General features: G+C 46.4%; 1 protein-coding gene across 1 annotated transcript in view; it reads left to right on the forward strand.

Annotated features, from left to right (window-relative positions):
• LOC306789304 (receptor-type tyrosine-protein phosphatase N2-like) overlaps positions 1-19603 on the forward strand; it is a 150601-nt gene that overhangs the window by 24270 nt on the left and 106728 nt on the right. Inside the window, exons 8-11 of the mRNA XM_079285192.1 lie at positions 3446-3486; positions 4880-5253; positions 9986-10072; positions 17293-17372. Coding sequence (XP_079141318.1) covers positions 3446-3486; positions 4880-5253; positions 9986-10072; positions 17293-17372 — 582 coding nt within the window. The remainder of the gene's footprint in view (positions 1-3445; positions 3487-4879; positions 5254-9985; positions 10073-17292; positions 17373-19603) is intronic.

The following is a 19603-nucleotide window of genomic DNA, read 5'->3' on the forward strand; positions in this document are numbered from 1 at the left end:
GCAGAAGCTGGTAAGCGAGTCTATAGTACATTCATAACTGTGTAGGTAGGATTAAACAAAACAAAGGAGCTCTCAAGCAGCTTGCCTGCAAGAACGCGGCATTAAAATCAATGTGAAAATAAATGGGCATCCTGTTAAGCTCAGAGTAAACACAGCCAGCTTCAATGCTCCAGAGTCCACCGAGGCCACTCCAGCTGAAATGTTTCCAACACGGTGAAGAAGAATGCTCAACAAATAGCTTTAAAAGGGCTGAAAATAATGAAGCAAAATGTTAGCTTGTTTTGAAACATGCAGACTTATGAAGGTGTAATGAAAATAGCTTTTTGTCATATTTGTTTAAACTGTCACGATATCCTGACGGTAATGCATGAGATACATGATGTCAGGTTTCTCTGCCTTCATTTAGTTCAAGAAGAACAACCAATCAGAGCAGAGGAGTCTCGAACGGAGCTGTCAGTCACTGCTGACGAACTCTGATCAAACTGTCAAACTCGTCACCGCTGATGATCGAATATGAGTCGAGATGACGTCACTGCATTGCCTCTTTCTCACCTCCACATGTTTACAGCAACATACTTCAGAGCACCGTCGAGCTGTAAAATGAGGAATGCTGCTCTGGCCGATGGGCGGGGCTTGGTTTGGGGCCTGGTTTGGGGTTTGGTTTGGGGCCTGGTTTGGGGCCTGGTTTGGGGCTTGGTTTGGGGCCTGGTTTGGGGCTTGGTTTGGGGCCTGGTTTGGGGCCTGGTTTGGGGCCTGGTTTGGGGCTTGGTTTGGGGCTTGGTTTGGGGCCTGGTTTGGGGCCTGGTTTGCGGCTTGGTTTGGGGTTTGGTTTGGGGCCTGGTTTGGGGCTTGGTTTGGGGTTTGGTTTGGGGCCTGGTTTGGGGCCTGGTTTGGGGCTTGGTTTGGGGCCTGGTTTGGGGCTTGGTTTGGGGTTTGGTTTGGGGTTTGGTTTGGGGCCTGGTTTGGGGCCTGGTTTGGGGCTTGGTTTGGGGCCTGGTTTGGGGCTTGGTTTGGGGCCTGGTTTGGGGCCTGGTTTGGGGCTTGGTTTGGGGCTTGGTTTGGGGTTTGGTTTGGGGCTTGGTTTGGGGCCTGGTTTGGGGCTTGGTTTGGGGTTTGGTTTGGGGCTTGGTTTGGGGCTTGGTTTGGGGCTTGGTTTGGGGCCTGGTTTGGGGCTTGGTTTGGGGCCTGGTTTGGGGCTTGGTTTGGGGCTTGGTTTGGGGCTTGGTTTGGGGTTTGGTTTGGGGCTTGGTTTGGGGCCTGGTTTGGGGCCTGGTTTGGGGCCTGGTTTGGGGCTTGGTTTGGGGCCTGGTTTGAGGCTTGGTTTGGGGCCTGGTTTGGGGCCTGGTTTGCGGCTTGGTTTGGGGTTTGGTTTGGGGCCTGGTTTGGGGCCTGGTTTGGGGCTTGGTTTGGGGCCTGGTTTGGGGCCTGGTTTGCAGCTTGGTTTGGGGTTTGGTTTGGGGCCTGGTTTGGGGCCTGGTTTGGGGCTTGGTTTGGGGTTTGGTTTGGGGCTTGGTTTGGGGCCTGGTTTGGGGCTTGGTTTGGGGTTTGGTTTGGGGTTTGGTTTGGGGCTTGGTTTGGGGCCTGGTTTGGGGCTTGGTTTGGGGTTTGGTTTGGGGCCTGGTTTGGGGCTTGGTTTGGGGTTTGGTTTGGGGTTTGGTTTGGGGCCTGGTTTGGGGCTTGGTTTGGGGCCTGGTTTGGGGCCTGGTTTGGGGCTTGGTTTGGGGCCTGGTTTGGGGCCTGGTTTGGGGCTTGGTTTGGGGCTTGGTTTGGGGTTTGGTTTGGGGCTTGGTTTGGGGCCTGGTTTGGGGCTTGGTTTGGGGTTTGGTTTGGGGTTTGGTTTGGGGCTTGGTTTGGGGCCTGGTTTGGGGCTTGGTTTGGGGTTTGGTTTGGGGCTTGGTTTGGGGCTTGGTTTGGGGCTTGGTTTGGGGCCTGGTTTGGGGCTTGGTTTGGGGCCTGGTTTGGGGCTTGGTTTGGGGCCTGGTTTGGGGCTTGGTTTGGGGCTTGGTTTGGGGCTTGGTTTGGGGCCTGGTTTGGGGCCTGGTTTGGGGCTTGGTTTGGGGCCTGGTTTGGGGCTTGGTTTGGGGCCTGGTTTGGGGCCTGGTTTGCGGCTTGGTTTGGGGTTTGGTTTGGGGCCTGGTTTGGGGCCTGGTTTGGGGCTTGGTTTGGGGCCTGGTTTGGGGCCTGGTTTGCGGCTTGGTTTGGGGTTTGGTTTGGGGCCTGGTTTGGGGCTTGGTTTGGGGTTTGGTTTGGGGCCTGGTTTGGGGCCTGGTTTGGGGCTTGGTTTGGGGCCTGGTTTGGGGCTTGGTTTGGGGTTTGGTTTGGGGTTTGGTTTGGGGCCTGGTTTGGGGCTTGGTTTGGGGCCTGGTTTGGGGCCTGGTTTGGGGCTTGGTTTGGGGCCTGGTTTGGGGCCTGGTTTGGGGCTTGGTTTGGGGCTTGGTTTGGGGTTTGGTTTGGGGCTTGGTTTGGGGCCTGGTTTGGGGCTTGGTTTGGGGTTTGGTTTGGGGCTTGGTTTGGGGCTTGGTTTGGGGCTTGGTTTGGGGCCTGGTTTGGGGCTTGGTTTGGGGCCTGGTTTGGGGCTTGGTTTGGGGCCTGGTTTGGGGCTTGGTTTGGGGCTTGGTTTGGGGCTTGGTTTGGGGTTTGGTTTGGGGCTTGGTTTGGGGCCTGGTTTGGGGCCTGGTTTGGGGCTTGGTTTGGGGCCTGGTTTGGGCCTTGGTTTGGGGCTTGGTTTGGGGCTTGGTTTGGGGTTTGGTTTGGGGCCTGGTTTGGGGCCTGGTTTGGGGCTTGGTTTGGGGCCTGGTTTGGGGCCTGGTTTGGGGCCTGGTTTGGGGCTTGGTTTGGGGCCTGGTTTGGGGCTTGGTTTGGGGCTTGGTTTGGGGCTTGGTTTGGGGCCTGGTTTGGGGCTTGGTTTGGGGCTTGGTTTGGGGCCTGGTTTGGGGCTTGGTTTGGGGCTTGGTTTGGGGCTTGGTTTGGGGCCTGGTTTGGGGCCTGGTTTGGGGCTTGGTTTGGGGCTTGGTTTGGGGCCTGGTTTGGGGCTTTATTTGGGGCTCAGCTTGTTTTCAACATGGCGGATCTCTCTCACAGATTATCTGTCTCGCGTACTGCTGTCAGGATATTGTGGCATAGTTATCGATAAAGTTATTCTTGTTAAAGTTACTCTATGTAGCTTTAATCTGATGTTTTTCAAGATGTGTTTAGTGAAGAAGAAAAAAATTATCTGTGAAATATGAAATTACTGCAAATGTGAATTCATATCAGTCAAATATTGAAGTTTATTAATTTATTATTTAATTTTGAAAGAAGTCCTTGAAATTTGGTCATCTGGTTTTTATCTCCGTTTGTTTTTACTTCTGTTCATTTTGATTAACTTTACTCTTCCTCTCCGACTCTTGTTCTCATTGATGAACACCAACATGTATCAACACGTTCACTCTCTCTCTCCCAACAGAGCGCCACACGAATACAGAGGAGCGAAACATAAAGGACACGGTAAGCCGTCTGTGTGCGGTGAGAATAAAACCCTGAAATGTCAGAGGGAAGGCTGACATTATAAGCCATTATGTTCTGCGAGGGGAAGAATGTGAAGCCGGCTGTTTTCAAAAGAATTAAAAATTGTGTTTGACCTCAGCTTCTGCACAAAAGGTGAAGTGACGGTCCCGAGAACTGAATCTAGTTTTGAGACACTGACTTCACAATACGGTCGTACAGAAATTAAATCAAGTGCGGCTACACATTGTGTGTACGTGATTCTAAAGCAACTAGAAGCCAGACGAGTCAAAATGCTTTACGTAAGACATGTAAGACATTAAGGCAACATAAAAACACACATTTAGAATGTAAAAGAGTAAAATAAAATAGAAGATAAGAATGATCTAGAACGTGCTCTGTACTGTTAGTGCAGTGCGAGATGTGGGTTTAGTCTTTTCACTCGATGTTGAACCTGCTGCAGGGATTTGTTCCCGTTCAACCACAGGACCATCGCTGAAGTCCAGCTCTGATGTTGGGTGATCCGGTTTGGCTCGCAGTTGCTGTTTGATGCATGTTTTGATGAACATGAACAAAACGGACTCAAAATGGCCGCAAATAAACATAAAAGTAAAACAAAGAGGTTCTAGAAGTCTACGAAGAGATTCAAAGACAGCTGCAAAGACACTCACGACTTTGAAATGGGGAAAACCTCAAAGAGACACAAAATGACTACAAAGACACTGAACATGACCACAAAGACACGTAAAACGACTACAAAGAGACGCAAAGGAACTACAAATAGACCAAAACAACTACAAATAGATGCAAAAAAGTGATGCTAAGAGACTCACAACAACTATGAAAAGGGACAACTCAAACAGACACAAAGAGAAGCAAAATGATCAAAAAGATACTCAACATGACCACAAAGACACATAAAACGACTACAAAGAAACACAAAGGAACTACAAATAGACCAAAACAACTACAAAGAGATGCAAAAACTGAGACTCGGACTCACGACTATGAAAAGTAAAGAAACAAACCACCTCAATGAGACAAAGCGACAATAAAAAGAGGCTCAGCTGAAGTCTGTGTTCCCTCTCCTTTGTTGGAGTGGTGGTGGGGGGTCTTTGGCATGTCTGTGCCCGGGGGCCCATTGGATCACAGTCCGCCGGTGCATGAAGGTGTTTCGCCAAAAGAAGAACTTAGAAGAAGCAAACAGCCATTGATAAGAAACACATGAACAAACAGAACGTGTTAGCGTGTGTTGAGGCTTGAAACTTTAAATGGACCTCAGTCGTTGGACCTTTTCGATACTTACTCTACTTCAGACCTAAAATGTTGCTCATGGTCAGAAGATGCTGCTTTTTGAAATTGAAAAGTTCTCGTTTCTTTTGCTTCTTCCCTTCAGCCTGAGAGTGGAATCCTCTTCTCCAAACTTCTCGCCTACCTGGACGAAAGCTCCTTCGGCGGCCCCCCCTCAGCGAGGAGCCGCGACGCCGTCGCCGTGGAGACACCCAGAGGCCGACAGGCGGGGCTGGAGAACGTCCAGAGTCGGACCAGCGCGGCGGGGGTGACGGTGCAGAAGAAGGACGCCGCCCAGTCGGTGGAGGAGGTGTCGGAGGTGCGGGGCTGGATCAAGGAGGTGGCTCCGCCTCCTGCGGCGCTCGTGTACGAGAAGCCGCGCGAGAAGACGATGCACGTTGCCGAACTTCAGCTGGACGTGAAAGCCGGCGGGAAGAAGGCAGACGAGGATGTCTTCGGCTACGTCATCACCGACACAGAGTGAGCAGGAAGCTAAGATACCGAATCGAGTCCGCTGATGCTGGAGTTTAGAGTTTGATTCCAGTTTTTATATTTGAGATTAAAACAATCTGTTTTTTGATATTATTGGTTCAAACTGGTAGAATTAATGCGCACAGTTACATCTGCGCAGAGAACACTTTGTGTTGCTATTATTGGTTGAAATCAGTCTTTATAGCTGACATAATTATAGTTAATTAGTTCATTAAGGCCGCATGACGTCTTTTGATGAAATGATTGCTGTTTCAACAGATATAACAAGAAGTATTTCTAATACCCAGCTTTGAATACACTGCTGCTGTGTTGTCTTAAGAGAAGACATTCTGCACCATGTCTTTTCTTTTGTCTGTGTTTAGACCGATCCACAGTGACCTCCAATACTGTCTTCGCACAGCAACGGAGGCACGACGTGTCTTTTCTCCGTACATTTACAAATCTGTTTCTGTGTCGAGGCCATCAAGGAACAAATAAATCGAGTTTCTCATACATCACGAAATAGGTGAGATAGAAACTGCCTTCGCGCTGATGTCTAATATTACCCAGGATGCAACAACACGCCACTGTCGGGCCATGTCTTTCCTTCAATTGGTTCTTATTCACACCGATGCTAAAGTCATGTTCAGATTGATTCCTCCGCTCCTCAGTGTGAGATTGGAGTCCTTTTCCAAATGTTTGCTGTGGTTTCTTTCATCTTTCATCTGCAACAAGGCCCACTGTGGCATTTCCCTTCCTGTCTCTTCTTCCTGCTCACTCAGATAAATACAAGCCCCGAATGTTACATCGAATAGGAAGACTATCTTTGCCAAGCTGTTGACACGGTCACGGCTTTAGTATGTCGAAGATGAAAAATGTTGTTCTCTGGTTGAGTTCGACAAATGACAAAGTATTTGATGTTTGTTTGTAAAAGCTGATACAAATTCAAATTGAGCAGAAATTTCAACGACAGATATAAGATTATCTTGCTTGTTTGATTCATAGTTTCAATTTTCGAAAACATTCCTGTGTTTTTGTTACAAATTCTACATCAGCTGTACGTCTACAAAACACGTTGGTGTTTTTCTTCACCCAAAAGCTCTTTGGGTTAATAGTGAAAGTTTGTGTAAAACATTTAGAACTGAGTCGTTGGTACCAGACAGTAGAAATATGGAATACATGTTTTCAGCCATTTCTTTTTGAAAATAATATTTATTTAAATATTTGTTAGTTTCTTGTATTGCTTGGCTCCCGGTGCCGGACGGAAGTGAAGATTTTGGTTGTAAGGCCGCGCTCAAAGTCTGCAGGGCTCTGAAGCCCCGCCCCCTGAAGCCCCGCCCATGTAGCCCCGCCCATGTAGCCCCGCCCCCTGTTGCTACACAGAGCGCCGTTTGCTAATTTATTCAAAGTTTATTCATCCAAATTGCACCAAATTTGAACCGGCACGCCGTGGGTTCCCCAGCTTAACACCCACCAAGTGTGAAGTAGATCGGATGAGCTGAGTTTGAGTGATGTAAAGGACAGACGGACGGACGGACGGACGGACGGACGGACGGACGGACACTTACATGGAAATTGAAACAGTTGTCCTGGAAAATGTTATTGGATGATTTGTAAAATATTAATAAAATCAAACGATTGAGCACAGAATTAAGATGAGTTTATAAAAAGCCTTTATATGTGAACAGCTTTTACTGTAGACAGAAATGGATGATCCCATGTTGTAGAGCAGGGATTCCCAAAGTGGGGTGCGCGAGCTGCCTCTAGGGGGCGCGCAAGAGGAAAAATGTAATGGTGGTCTAATGGTGCAGTCCTGTCTCCTAAAAATGACGTTCCCCCAAAACTAAAATGCATTCTCAATTACGTTTGACGAAAAACGTATTTTCTCCCTGATTACGTTTACGGTCATTATTTTCAAGGCAAGCGTGGGAACTCTGAGCGATTCCTTCCTTCATAGTGAGATTGTAACATCAAACAGGTTTCTTTTGTTAAAACCTGTAAAAACTTCAGTCAGCAGAAGTTTCACTCTGACAGGAAGTCCACATGACGGCACTGCTGTGACTTTCTGAGACAGAGGTTGCGTTGCTCTGACGACAGGTGAACAGCTGCAAAGGTTACGATGTCCTCAGACACTTTAGCGCCGCAGATGTCCTCAGTCTGCTCAGCACATCCCTCTCTGACCCGTTACTACTTCAAAGTGCCTCTTGACATTTCCGTGAGGTCGCTGGACTCTCAAAGAACACAAAAGTCCTCGACTGTTTTCACATTCTGTCAAATCTCTCCTGGAGAGAGCGGAGTGCAGCACCGAGCGCAGCACTTCAAGAGGTTCAAAGCTTCTTCTGCACTAGAATACTCTCAATGGCCACGTTTTCACCAGTCTGTTGCTTGTTTGAGCAAAGACAAACTTTCAACCGTCTACTGTGTGAAAGACGCATCTGCATGCAGTCAAATGTACATTTTTTAGTTTCTCCATCAAACTTTGAACGTGTCTGTGGATGAAATAACACACGACGTCTCTTGATGACAACATGAGGAGCAGGAACCAGAAGGCGTTTCATTTATTTGATCTCTTTCTACTAAATTTCTGTCTGTCGCGCCGTTTGTACGTCAAAACATTACAAACGTGTTTGTGTAAAAGATGAATGTATAGTTCTTGATTGTGTCGATACACATCGTTGATGCGTTCCTTTCCTTTTTTAAACATCTTGACACAATTTTTCATAATTTCGTTTCCACCCAAACATAATTCAATTATTCCAAATACATAAAAAACTGGGGACAAACTGCACAATTGAAACAATTAAGCAATAAAAAAACATCGCCGTTTGTATGAAATATTATTATGAGCAAGAATTAGAATAAAATAATCGTGAAATAAGTCGTGAGCAGCGAGTGCAGCGATGCTAGCATCGTTTCGTGTTCGTTTTTAATTTGTTTGTTTGAAACTATGCTTCTTAAGATTAAGCTCTCAGGCTTCATCTTGATCGTGTGACTGAGTTAAACTCTTTAAACTCATTAAACCAAAATGACACAAACTATCGAACCGACCGAGGCAGTCGATGGAGTCCAGTGTCTGTTCCCCGTCACAGAGATGAACATATTCTAACTTCAGCGTACATTAACTCATATCGGTTGTCTCAAATACTCCGCTGATAATTTGACAATTCGTTTTAAAGGAAAAATAATGAAAAGATTCAAAAGATTACGTTCTCATCAACATCATTTTGACATCATCTTTAAGTGCATGCGCACAAATAACAGTCAAAACAAACAAATCCACAAAGAGCATCAAGTGTTCCGTCATCATTTGAAGCGTTCATCTCTTCATTCGTCCCAAAGAACGTCTGAATACCAGCGGCCTGCACGGCATCAGGGTGAAGTTCGCTTTCTGCTTTTCTTTTTGTTCGAGGACGCCGACTCGCTTAAAAACGCAGCAGAGGTCGTTCTCACCGTGGAACGCTGCCAGAGCTCCTTCATTTCTTTAATGGCTGCACAGAGTCTGTGTTCTGGCCCCGACCTCTTCCACTCACCGTCAGCGCTCACTTAACAGCACAAAACGAGGGAGCGGGGAGTGATGACGAGCTCTCTGCGTTCGACTTTGCTCACCTGCTCAGTATTCACCTCCCTCACCTCACCTGGGAGCTTCTGCTTCTCTCTTCTGGACTTTAATCTCTTTGAGTCTGATTCCTCCTGTTGATGGTACTAAGGTGCCTCATCTGCTCACCATGTTGCTCACTATGTTCTCCCACCTTACAGAAGAAATGCTTTTTTGGCATGAAGTTCAGGTTTTGACTTTTCTAAATTAGCAAGTGGCGAACTCTACAACCTTTATTTTATCACATTTTAATTTCAAAAACCTTCCCCTCATTCGCGTTGACCTGATGTCTCCACATCCTGAATCTGAGTTGCACACATTTGGTCTCATCGTTTCAGTACGCTGTAAGTGCTTCAGCGTGTCCCTCCATTAACAGGCTTCTATTTGTATGCATTGACATGTCAGCATGTTCTCAGAAGATGCTTTTGGTAGCACTTATGCGCTCTTCGGCATGACCTTATATGGTTGGCTTGTCCTCAGAGGAAACCCCTTGGTGCTTCCAGGTTGAACCATTCCACCTGGAACCCTTTCAGAGGGTTCTGCTACAATCCAACGCAAAGGGTTTAGAACCATCGGCGAAAAGGTTCAATGCAGAACTCTCGATGGCTTCCCAGCGGCCCACTGCTCCTGAAATGTTAATGTAGAGGTCACATTTTATGTATGCACCTTCATGTATATGACCGTTGAAATTAAATTATGCTGAAGCACCCGGTGTGTAAAGACCTTTAGGGTGCTAAAAACACAAAGAGCCCTTTTGTAGACCAAGGGTTTCATCTAAAACCCACCCAGGGTTCCTCACGAGGCTCCTAAAGGTCGGGGGAAGATGTGGTGCAGCCCAACCCGCAACAATAATGGTTCACGACCACCGTTTCTGGGGTTGTGTGGACTTTGAGGATCTGTGAAAAGCTCTTTCTTCCAAAAAGGGTCTTTCAGTAGCACATTGTTCTGGTTAGAACATCAGCCCTTCAGGTAGAACCCTTATTTCTAAGAGCATACATCTGAAGAAGTACTAAGAAGTTGAATCTAAGTTAAATTTAATTTCTGTTCTTTCTCTCCTTCTTTACCTTCTTTTCCTTCCTTTTCAAATCTCCCCATCCCCTCTTTTCTCTCTCTCCTCCTCCTCCTCCTCCTCTTCATCGTCATCAGTGTACTCCAGACAGACGAAGGCCTCCACCTGATGGAGATCCTGGCTCGCAGGGCTAAAATCCAGATGACCGACTTCGCCGAGCTCTCGTAAGTATTTCTGCTTTTGTTGATCTGTCACTCACACTTCAACACAATCAACGTCCAACCTACAGCTGGTATTTATTCTCCAGCTTTAAACCGTTCATTTGTCCAACTGCGTGGTGGAGTGTCATCAAAACACACACACACACACACACACACACACACACACACACACACCTGCTCATTTACTGTGTTTGCTGCCGCTCTGTCTAATCTATTGCTTTTGAGTTTCACACCTGTTCTGGTTGACAATGCCAATGAAGAAAGTCTGTTCAAACAGAGCCGGCACACAGGAAGTGACACGTTTCACACGAATAATCCCGGCAGCGTCCAGCATGAGGCTGGATCATTTTCCACGTTTTAAAGTTTCACACAATCATCACAAACACTCTGAACTGCAGTCCTGCTTCAATCTACAGACGTCAGCTTTGAAACATGCGGTTTATCCGTCTGATATGAGATCAAAGTGTTGTAATATAACCAGCTAAAGCATGATTTTAATTTATCATAGCGACTATGACAGTCAAATGTGATGCATCACTGGATTTAACGGTAGTTATCAAAAAACGAACTTATTTCTTCTTAAGGCAATTTTACGTTGCTCCACAATTAATACTTTTTGGAATTTGTCCGAAGTGAAGTTATAGGTGTGAAGGGACACTGATATTTTTCAACCTGGTCCACATTTTCCCATGTTTTTGTGTCTAACTGACAGTGTCTTGTCGTTACTCGCTCCGATGTCGAGGACATCTTCACCTCCGTGCATTATCGTTTCTGGTTCAAACAGCCTGATATGAGTTTGCTCAGCCGGTCTTCTCTGCACAAAGCGTGAATGTGTATCTTTGCCGAAGTCTTTAACCCCGAGAGCAGCACGGCTAATCATAAAATAGAACAAAGTTCAAACCTAAAAACAACAAACGGATAACATCCCTAGAATGAAGGTGAGTCCTCACACTGACATCTTTTACAGCAAAACATATTCAGTTTTTTTGCCCTTATTCCGAATAAGCTGTTCACGTGGGTAATGGAAAAGATTATTCCGCTAATGTTCTGGTTTACATGCGGTAAAACGAGCCCATGATGCTTCCTCGTTGCCGATGATGGGGGCCAGTGGATCCTACGTGATGCTCTTCACGTCCGTGTTTGACGGGTCCGTGCCCGAACATGTCAAAACATGGAAAAGTGGAACAGCAGGAGCCGCTTGTGCCATTTTGCTTCTTTACGTCAAAATGTTTTAAAAGTTTTCCAGCGGTGGAGGACGTGTTGGACCGTGTGAACTCAGCCTCCCTCTTTCCTTCCTTCAACCACCTCGTTCATAAAGGTGTGTTTCTCCTTCGGACCAGAAATGTGGGCTTTTCTTTTTGACATGCATCTCTGCTTCAGCTCTGCAAACTATTGGCTTGTTTGTGTTCAACGCACAGAGCTGGTCGTCAACAGGAGAGAGGTCGTGTGTCTCAAAGTGCCATAAAAACCTCTGTTGAGACTCATATTCTGAATGTGCTGTGTACGCGTCCACATAACGCCGCTAAAACCAGAATAATATCGGCACATCCCACATGTTTTAATCAGAGAATGGTCCATCCAGAAAAAGGCAGAATTCATTGACATGAGCCATATCAAATTCAGAATCATGTTCTGAACAACAGCGCGTCGTCACGGTGAGGGCTGCTGTGTTTGGGTCCCGCTGTGTTCAGGAAGCGTTTTTCATGCTTCCAGTCCTCGAACTCTCTTTCCCTAAAACTCTCTAATGGAGCAGCAGCGCCTCTGGTAATGCAGCCCTGCCAACGTGAGCTGCTCCTCCGCGTTATTGACATGTTGGAGTCGAGCCGCCGCCGCCGCCTGCGATCACTTATTCATGAGGCTGAACTCTGCCTGAACCCTCTCTCACTTATTCTCCGGGCTTTTCTACTTTGTTCGTCTTTGCCTCTCTCCTCTTCTTGTCTTCTTTTCTTGTCACAGTATTTCTATCCTCTCCATCCTTCTCAGGGTAGTTGTTGCTACCCTTGAAATTCAACACACATGTTCAGCTCCATCTGCTCTACAACAGTCGATCAGACCCCGAAACTCCGCCGACAAAAAATGTCCGCCATTTTGAATTTTGTGAAACACTATTGTTTGCGATCTGCTCCTGAACGCTGGGTCCGATTGCTACCACATTTTCTGTGGATCATCATTGAATCAATCTCATCCGAAGTTTTCTAATTCTTGTTGATATCTCCTTGCATTTTGAAGCTATGGACTAATGAAGTTAATAGAGGCATGGCTTTGTACATTAATACACATAACATCAAAACCATTTGGATTATCATCACGAAATTTGGAGCATATCTCCACATTGCCTCCTGTAACATACCCTGACATTTTCATTACATTCAACCACTAGGGGGCTCTACAGTAAATTGGCCATTTAATGCCTTTTTAGGCAATTTTCAGGCTTTGTATTTTAACGAACTCCTCCAGAATTTTTGCGATCAACTTCAAATTTGGTCAAGATGATCTAAAGACCTTTATGATGCATATTGGACTCAACAGTCCCACAATGCTACTCTCAGAACAGGTGAAGTATCATTGGACGACGTTGAGAAAGAAAACAAAGCAAACACAATGTCTTCTTTTTGAGTCAGGACGCACCGAGTCTCATGACTCATTCTCATTCTAGACTTTTTACACAGTGAAACCGCTTTTTTAATGAATGAACACTAATGCTCACACTGTGTGTGTGTGTGTGTGTGTCTGTGTGTGTGTGTGTGTAATGTGTATCCGTGGGTGTGCGCTGAAGTTTCCCATGCTGCAAAATGCAGCTCGGTTGCGATAAAAGTAAACTTTTTGAATTGACTTTGAAGTTGACAGAGAAAGAATTCATGTGTGTGGACAGGTGGGGATGGGGTGGCTTTGGGGTGGCGTGATTCTCTCACGCACACACACACACACACACACACACACACACACACACACACACACACACACACACACACATACCTTCACACACACTCCCTCCCTGCCACCGCCGCCCGTTGTTCCCGCGGCACCTCTCCGCGCTGCTCGGCTGCTGTATGGAGTCGCTGGGTGGAGTCGCTGTATGGAGTCGCTGGGTGGCCCGTACTGTTCTCCCGTTCTAATGCACCGTTTGTCTTTGTTCTCCTATTCTGGGAATGAAAGACGGGAGCTGCACACTGGAGAGAGTGACAGACGGAGAGAGATATAGCTACAGAGAGAGAGAGAGGAGGGAGAAAGCAGTGTCTTTTGTTGCGAGCGCAGTGAAAGCCCAGCAGGGGGCGCCGCCTTGACAATTAGTCAGAGGCGCGCGCTTGTTCTCCTCACCTCGGCCAGAATAAGTCAAGCCCAGAGACAAAGGCTTTAGATGGACGCTGAGCCTGCTGACACTCCTGATTTACCCAGCATGCCTCTGGCTATTACCGCCCCAGCTTCTCAACACCCCCAGCTACTTTTTCTATTTCTCTTCCTTCCCCTTTAACCTCTGCAAATCCAGTTTTCCAATTATTTCTCCCTCTCTATCGATTTAAGGGGAGAAAGTCAGACAAAATGTCTTTTCATGCTCTGGTCAATTTAGAGATTTTGGTCTTTTTCTTCTTTCAGACTAGAGGAGAGAAAACATCTCAAACACACATCCAGGTGTTTATTTTAATACTTTGTCTGTTCATGTCCATCGATTTCTCCTAAATTCACCAAAAGTTACCTTTAGATAATGCCTCATTTGCATATTTAAAGATAACATTTGAGAACACTTGTAATACAGAAATAAATTGCCTCCCCGTTCACCTGGACTGTCTCCACTTTTGGAAAACAAAGGACCTGAAAGCTGTTATTATATCACCGCTGATAATGTGTTTACAACGTGAGTCAGGGCATTTTATTACGTGACGCCATCACCATTTTGATAAAATGTAATTTTGGTCCAAAACACATATGTAATAATAAATTATAATAACATGTAGATGTGTGTGCAGCCATCAAAATCTATTTATAAAAGCATTTTTCAGCCCTAATTTTGTGTCCTAAAACCCTAATTTGATCAAAAACCTTCCAAGCTAATGAAGTAGATGTTTTATGTGGTTCATCAAATGAAGTTCAGAAAAGTTGTTCACACTGCTCAAGTTATTGGGGTTTATTCGATTTTCGATGAGGTTAATTGCTAATTTCATTACGTTTTCAGGTGTAATTACATTAATCTGGGAAATGCTGTCGCTCGTTCATTTGTCAGCTGGTATTTTAGTGAGCACCAGAGAATACATTCCATTCACCTGCACTGTGTTTGGTTAGAGGCAAAACATCTCACCGGTGGAAGCCGTGCAAATAAAAGCGCAACACTATGTGTCAGGGTGAACACGTGTGTATGTGTGTTGGATTGATTGGCCTTTGAGGAAGAAGGCGTTGTGTTGACTGTAACTGTATAAAGTCACGGTAGTGTGTGTGAGTTGTCCCCCCCCCCCCCCCCCCTTCATCCATCCACCATGGCAGCAACACCGGAGGCGCCTCCACCTTCCACCTCGCACAGAAGCACCAGATTAGCATTTGACAGCAACAAAAAAAAGTCTCTCGACAAAGTAGCTGGCGACCTGCGCAACCTCAGCCACTTTCAGAAGACTACAAAACTCGGGGGGGCGGGGGGGGGGGGGTAGAGAGCAGCGAGCCTGCAGCAAAATATATATAAAAAATAAAAAGTCCACTCTGGCAAACATATGAATCATAGAAATGATCCTCCACACTTTGTGCCAGGACACTCGGCGAACCTGGAGAGTGACTCACAGCTTTGTGTTTCGTTTGGAACACTTCAGCAGCGTATTCGATAATACTGACGGTGAGCACTTCCAATGAAAAATAAAGAAAGGCCTCGGACGTGTGTTTTTTTTGTTTTTCGCCGGCGTGGTGGACTGGCAGCGGTGGAGGCCGAACAGGAAGCGCTGGTGCGGGTGGTGTTGGCAGAGCCTTTGACTGTAGCTGGCAGCCGAATAATCACGGCTGTTGCGTAACTGTAACCCAGTGTGTAGACTGGATGTGTTTTAGGTTTTTTTTTAATAAACCTGAGGGTCGAGGTGATGTAACGTCTGTCTGAGCTGAGGGGGTCGTATCAGAGAGCCGCCACTAGGAGGAGAGAGAGGGCCTGAACTGGCTGAGGATGATGAGGAGGATGAGGAGGATGAGGATGAGGGGGATGAGGATGAGGGGGACTGGATGTGTGCAACACTGCAAAACAAAACATTTTATCCATCATCCAGTCCAAATGTTTTTATTATCTTGAAACAAGTCACACCGTCGACCATCACTTTTTTGATTAAATTATGTTTTTGCAGCAAAATCTTGCTATAAAAGCATATATCTGATGAAAACTATCCAATCCAATGAAGTATAAATTATTTTAAATGGTTTTATTGAAATGAGTTGAACCGTAAAGTACTGGTAAAGATCATCACGGAGGTTTTGAGCGTCTTTAGTTCATTCGCAGCATCTCGCAGAGGATTAGAGATCAGTGAGTACAGATCACACAATCCTCCAACTCACCTGGAATAATGCAAAACATTTGGGGGATTTCCTTTTGCTTCATGACCCCCCCTCATGTGTCCGTGTCACATGACACAGCAGTAGGAACTTTTAATATCAGTACTTTTACTTTGGAAACTTGAGTAGCAATCTTCTGGCGATGATTTAGTTTTTTATGAAGCGGCATCAGATGCAGTGAGGGCTTGTGGGCCGGTGAGTGACGGGGTTGTCGGTGGCGTCTTTGTGCCCTGGGTGGCGGAGGCCGACAGATGGATATGCGATCGACTCGGCGGAGTGATTGTTCTCCCTCATCGCACACGGAGACGTTCTTCTTCTGCGCCCCGGCTGACAAATCGCCTCATAGAACGTGAGAAATGTATCGGCCTCGTCACCGCGGAGGAGAAATGATGGTCAGAAGAAAGAACGGCGTGGAGCTCCTGAGACGGAGCGGCCGAGGCGCTTTCTTTGACTCCACAGAACGAATGTTGAGTGGAATATAGCAGGTGCAGCGTAGAGCAGGACAGAATGTTGTCCAACACATCAGACGGCAAAGAAAAGTGATTTTATTTATTATTTGTTTTCTAATGCAAGCACTTAGCGGCACTCAGTTCCCCCTCTGGTTAATCTGACCCGCTCGAGTCTGTTATTGCACCTTAGACCAGTAGAACAGCACTGATGCATGAAGTCATGTCAGTTTGATGCCGTTGGACCTCACAGCTTCCAAAAACCATGAATGTGCAGAATCCATCGACCTGAAATGAAAAAAAACACTTTTCTGTCTCTCTGAAAACATTTTGGACATTTCTTTTAAAGATGTGACCTGCTCCATCAACGACGTCACCACATTTTATCATAGCGTTGTAACAGCAGCAGTCACTTCCCATAAGCAGCTCACAATAGCCCCTGGAGGGGAGGCCGGTAATAGATCTTCCTGCCGGGCCTTTAGTCTGAATTACAGCGGGGGAAACAAAAGGTTAATCACGTTGGGAGACTCCGCTCCGCCTCTGACCACCCAGCTTCTCTCGCTCTGTTTCAATTCAAGCTCCTTTCATTGGGCATGAATGTTGGATGAACAGGAGACGAAAAAAGAAAGAAAGAAAAACAACACAGCTGTCTTCTTGTTCCTTCTTTTCTGCCACCTTTGCATCCATCACGTCTGTATGCAATCACCAACGTGTCGAATCAAAATGTAAACGCATCATAGAAAAGCGTCCATCGGAGCGTCCTCTTGTTGAAGACAGTCCTCTCACCCCCCCCCCCCTAACTCTTCATTTCCCAGCGAGCTTTAAATGCCGCCGGGCGTGTTACATTGAGATTCAAGAGGTTATCTCACAGTGGTGATGGGGATTGAAACCGCCTCCGTGGCCCCTAGGGGGTCCGCGGAGGTACTGCAGGGGGTCCTGTGTATCAACCTGTGTATCATTTGAATAGCTTAGTAATGAATGCACAATAAAGAGGTATACACGGTACTAGGCCCATTTAATATAAAACACAATGTTATACAATATATATAGTCGGGGGTCCCTGTGCCATCTCTATCAGTTTGGGGGTCCTTGGCCTGAAAACCGTTGAAGACCCCTGGTCTGAAGGATCGCCACAGGTTGAAGCTTTAATGAGCACAGCTCCTTCTGAAAGACAACAGCTCTCCACCATGGAAAGGAGACTGTGAGGATGTCTTTTTGTAAAGCTTCTGACTGTGTGTGTGTGTGTGTGTGTGTGTTTTACAGCGTGGTGGGCCCTGCTGTGACCTTCAAAGTGAGCCCGAACACTCACAACGTCAGCACCGTAGATGTGGCCAACGTGGCAGGTAGGCTCTACAAATGTTCTTCACACGGGCAGAGGGGGAACAGACGACGGGCCGTCATCACCACCAGATCAACAGTTTGGATAAGTTTGACCATTTTGAAAGGACTTCTCTTCTTTTTGTGTCAAATCTCCGTGCAGCCGTAGTTTGTTCAGCTTTATTGGGGGAATCCATCGGAGAGTTGGACGTGGGCCTAAAAACACAAGCTCGAAGAAACAAAGAAAAAAGAAAAAATAGCCAAAGAGACACCAGAAATGTGCTGTTTTTGGGAAATGAGTCCCACGGAAAACACGGAAATTCTCATTCTGATTCTCTAAAGGACACACGAGCCTTCAGTTGTATGAGTTCTACCAAAATGAATCCAGTTCAGTTAGCTAAAGGGAAACTAAACCAGTCTAAGTAAACCAGACTAGCCGGATAAAACCGGTTAAACGGTTAAATTCCTAAAACAGTATCCAATCTGTATGTATTGCCCCAAAGTCTTTCAACAGGAAATACATCAAAGATAATGTTGATTTTAAAGTAGCCATACCTGCTTTCAATGCTACCGTCTGCTAGATATGTTCTCTATTGCCCCAGAGGGCCGTAATGACTTCTCCTGCTGTCCAGGCTGAGGCCGGCTTGTGATGACCGGCGCTTCAGATCTGACCCACACGGGGTCGTCTGCTCAAATTGATCCAGGTCCACGTCCCCCAAACCACTCTGAATCTGATCTATAGATGCCTCTCTCTTAGTGGAGGAGATATAACACACAACACCACTGCCTCTGAACGTTTTAAGGTTTCAGGGATCTGGGGAATGTGGATCGTACGAGTTACAATCAAAGATCACGCAAAGCTTAAGTGGTTGGATTGGGGTGGGAACGTTCCTTCATTTTCTCCACCAGCTCATCTCATTTGAATTAAGATCTATTACAAGATAAACATCCATCCCGGGGGAAAAACAAGCTGCGTGCTGAAAACTACTATGAAGGATAAGTTGCTCTGTTACTCTCTTCTTCTTGGTTCTTTGTGGTCATATGAAGAAGCTAAATCCAGCAGGACGGTGAATGTATGTTGCTTGAACACGTCAGATTTAGAATACGATCAAAACCGGGAATCACATTGTCTTTGACTGTTGCTGAGGAAGGTTCCTAACCGAATGGAGCGACACGGAAGGATGTAAGTGGCCCCGATAAGAGCTGGTCGGATTCTCTAAATGCGTCAAGGAAAGGTGCCTCAATGCTTCCTTCCTTATCTCCTTCAGAATAGGGAACAGCGGGCCGTCCTTTAACAAAGAAAAGGAGGTCATTGAAGCGACGCACCAATTGGCCGTCAATAACATCCGCCAACGCCATCAAATGAAACACTGTGGATCGGTCGAAAACGTGCTTCGTAGGAGGTGTGATTCTGTTTTGGTGAGGAATACTATCCATCTTATCAATCATTGTTTGGGACTGTTCCACAGCTCCAGGACTCCATAAAAGACTGAAAAAGTTGGTCACTGTCGAGGTGATTTCGCAACATTTTATTTTATTTTCTTTGTCAGAAGAAAGTGCACTCGGTTCCTCAGTGATTCCGTTTCAAGATCCTCCGAATCAAAATGACTCAGTTCAGGCTGTTCTGTCACATGAAGAGGAAGCGCTGTAATAATCTCTGAGGGCAATCCAGCGGTGGAGACGCTGTGAAGGTGTGTGTGTGTGTGTGTGTGTGTGTGTGTGTGTGTGTGTGTGTGTGTGTGTGTGTGTGCGTGTGTGCGTGTGTGCGTGTGTGTGTGTGTGTGTGTGCTGAAATACAGGGTGACTCATGGTAATGAGGCGAGGGTGTTGATGAAGTGGGGAATAAAGAGAGGAGGAATGTTTGCTGTCAGTCGAGAGAGAGAGCGAGAGAGAGAGAGAGAGAGAGAGAGAGAGAGAGAGAGAGAGCGAGAGAGAGAGAGAGAGAGAGAGAGAGAGAGAGACTTTCCTGATATTCCCTCGTCCAGATTCCAGATCTACACACACACCACGTAATTTACATGAGGAGCTCACTGTCTATCCCTGCTTGACAATTGCAACCCCACTTCCTCACACACACACACACACACACACACACACACACGTTGTGCTGATTATGCATTTTGTGCTATTATTGGCCGTTCTCGTTTCCCGCCGGCTCTGCGGGGTCACGGATGAGCCTCGATTGTTATTGATGCTCGAAATGAAATCCGGCGTCCCCTCGGCTACAGTGCAATCGTGTGGGCGGGCTCGTCTTTAA

The sequence above is a fragment of the Melanostigma gelatinosum genome (assembly GCF_949748355.1).
Source record: "Melanostigma gelatinosum genome assembly, chromosome: 15".
Taxonomy (NCBI): Eukaryota; Metazoa; Chordata; class Actinopteri; order Perciformes; family Zoarcidae; genus Melanostigma; species Melanostigma gelatinosum.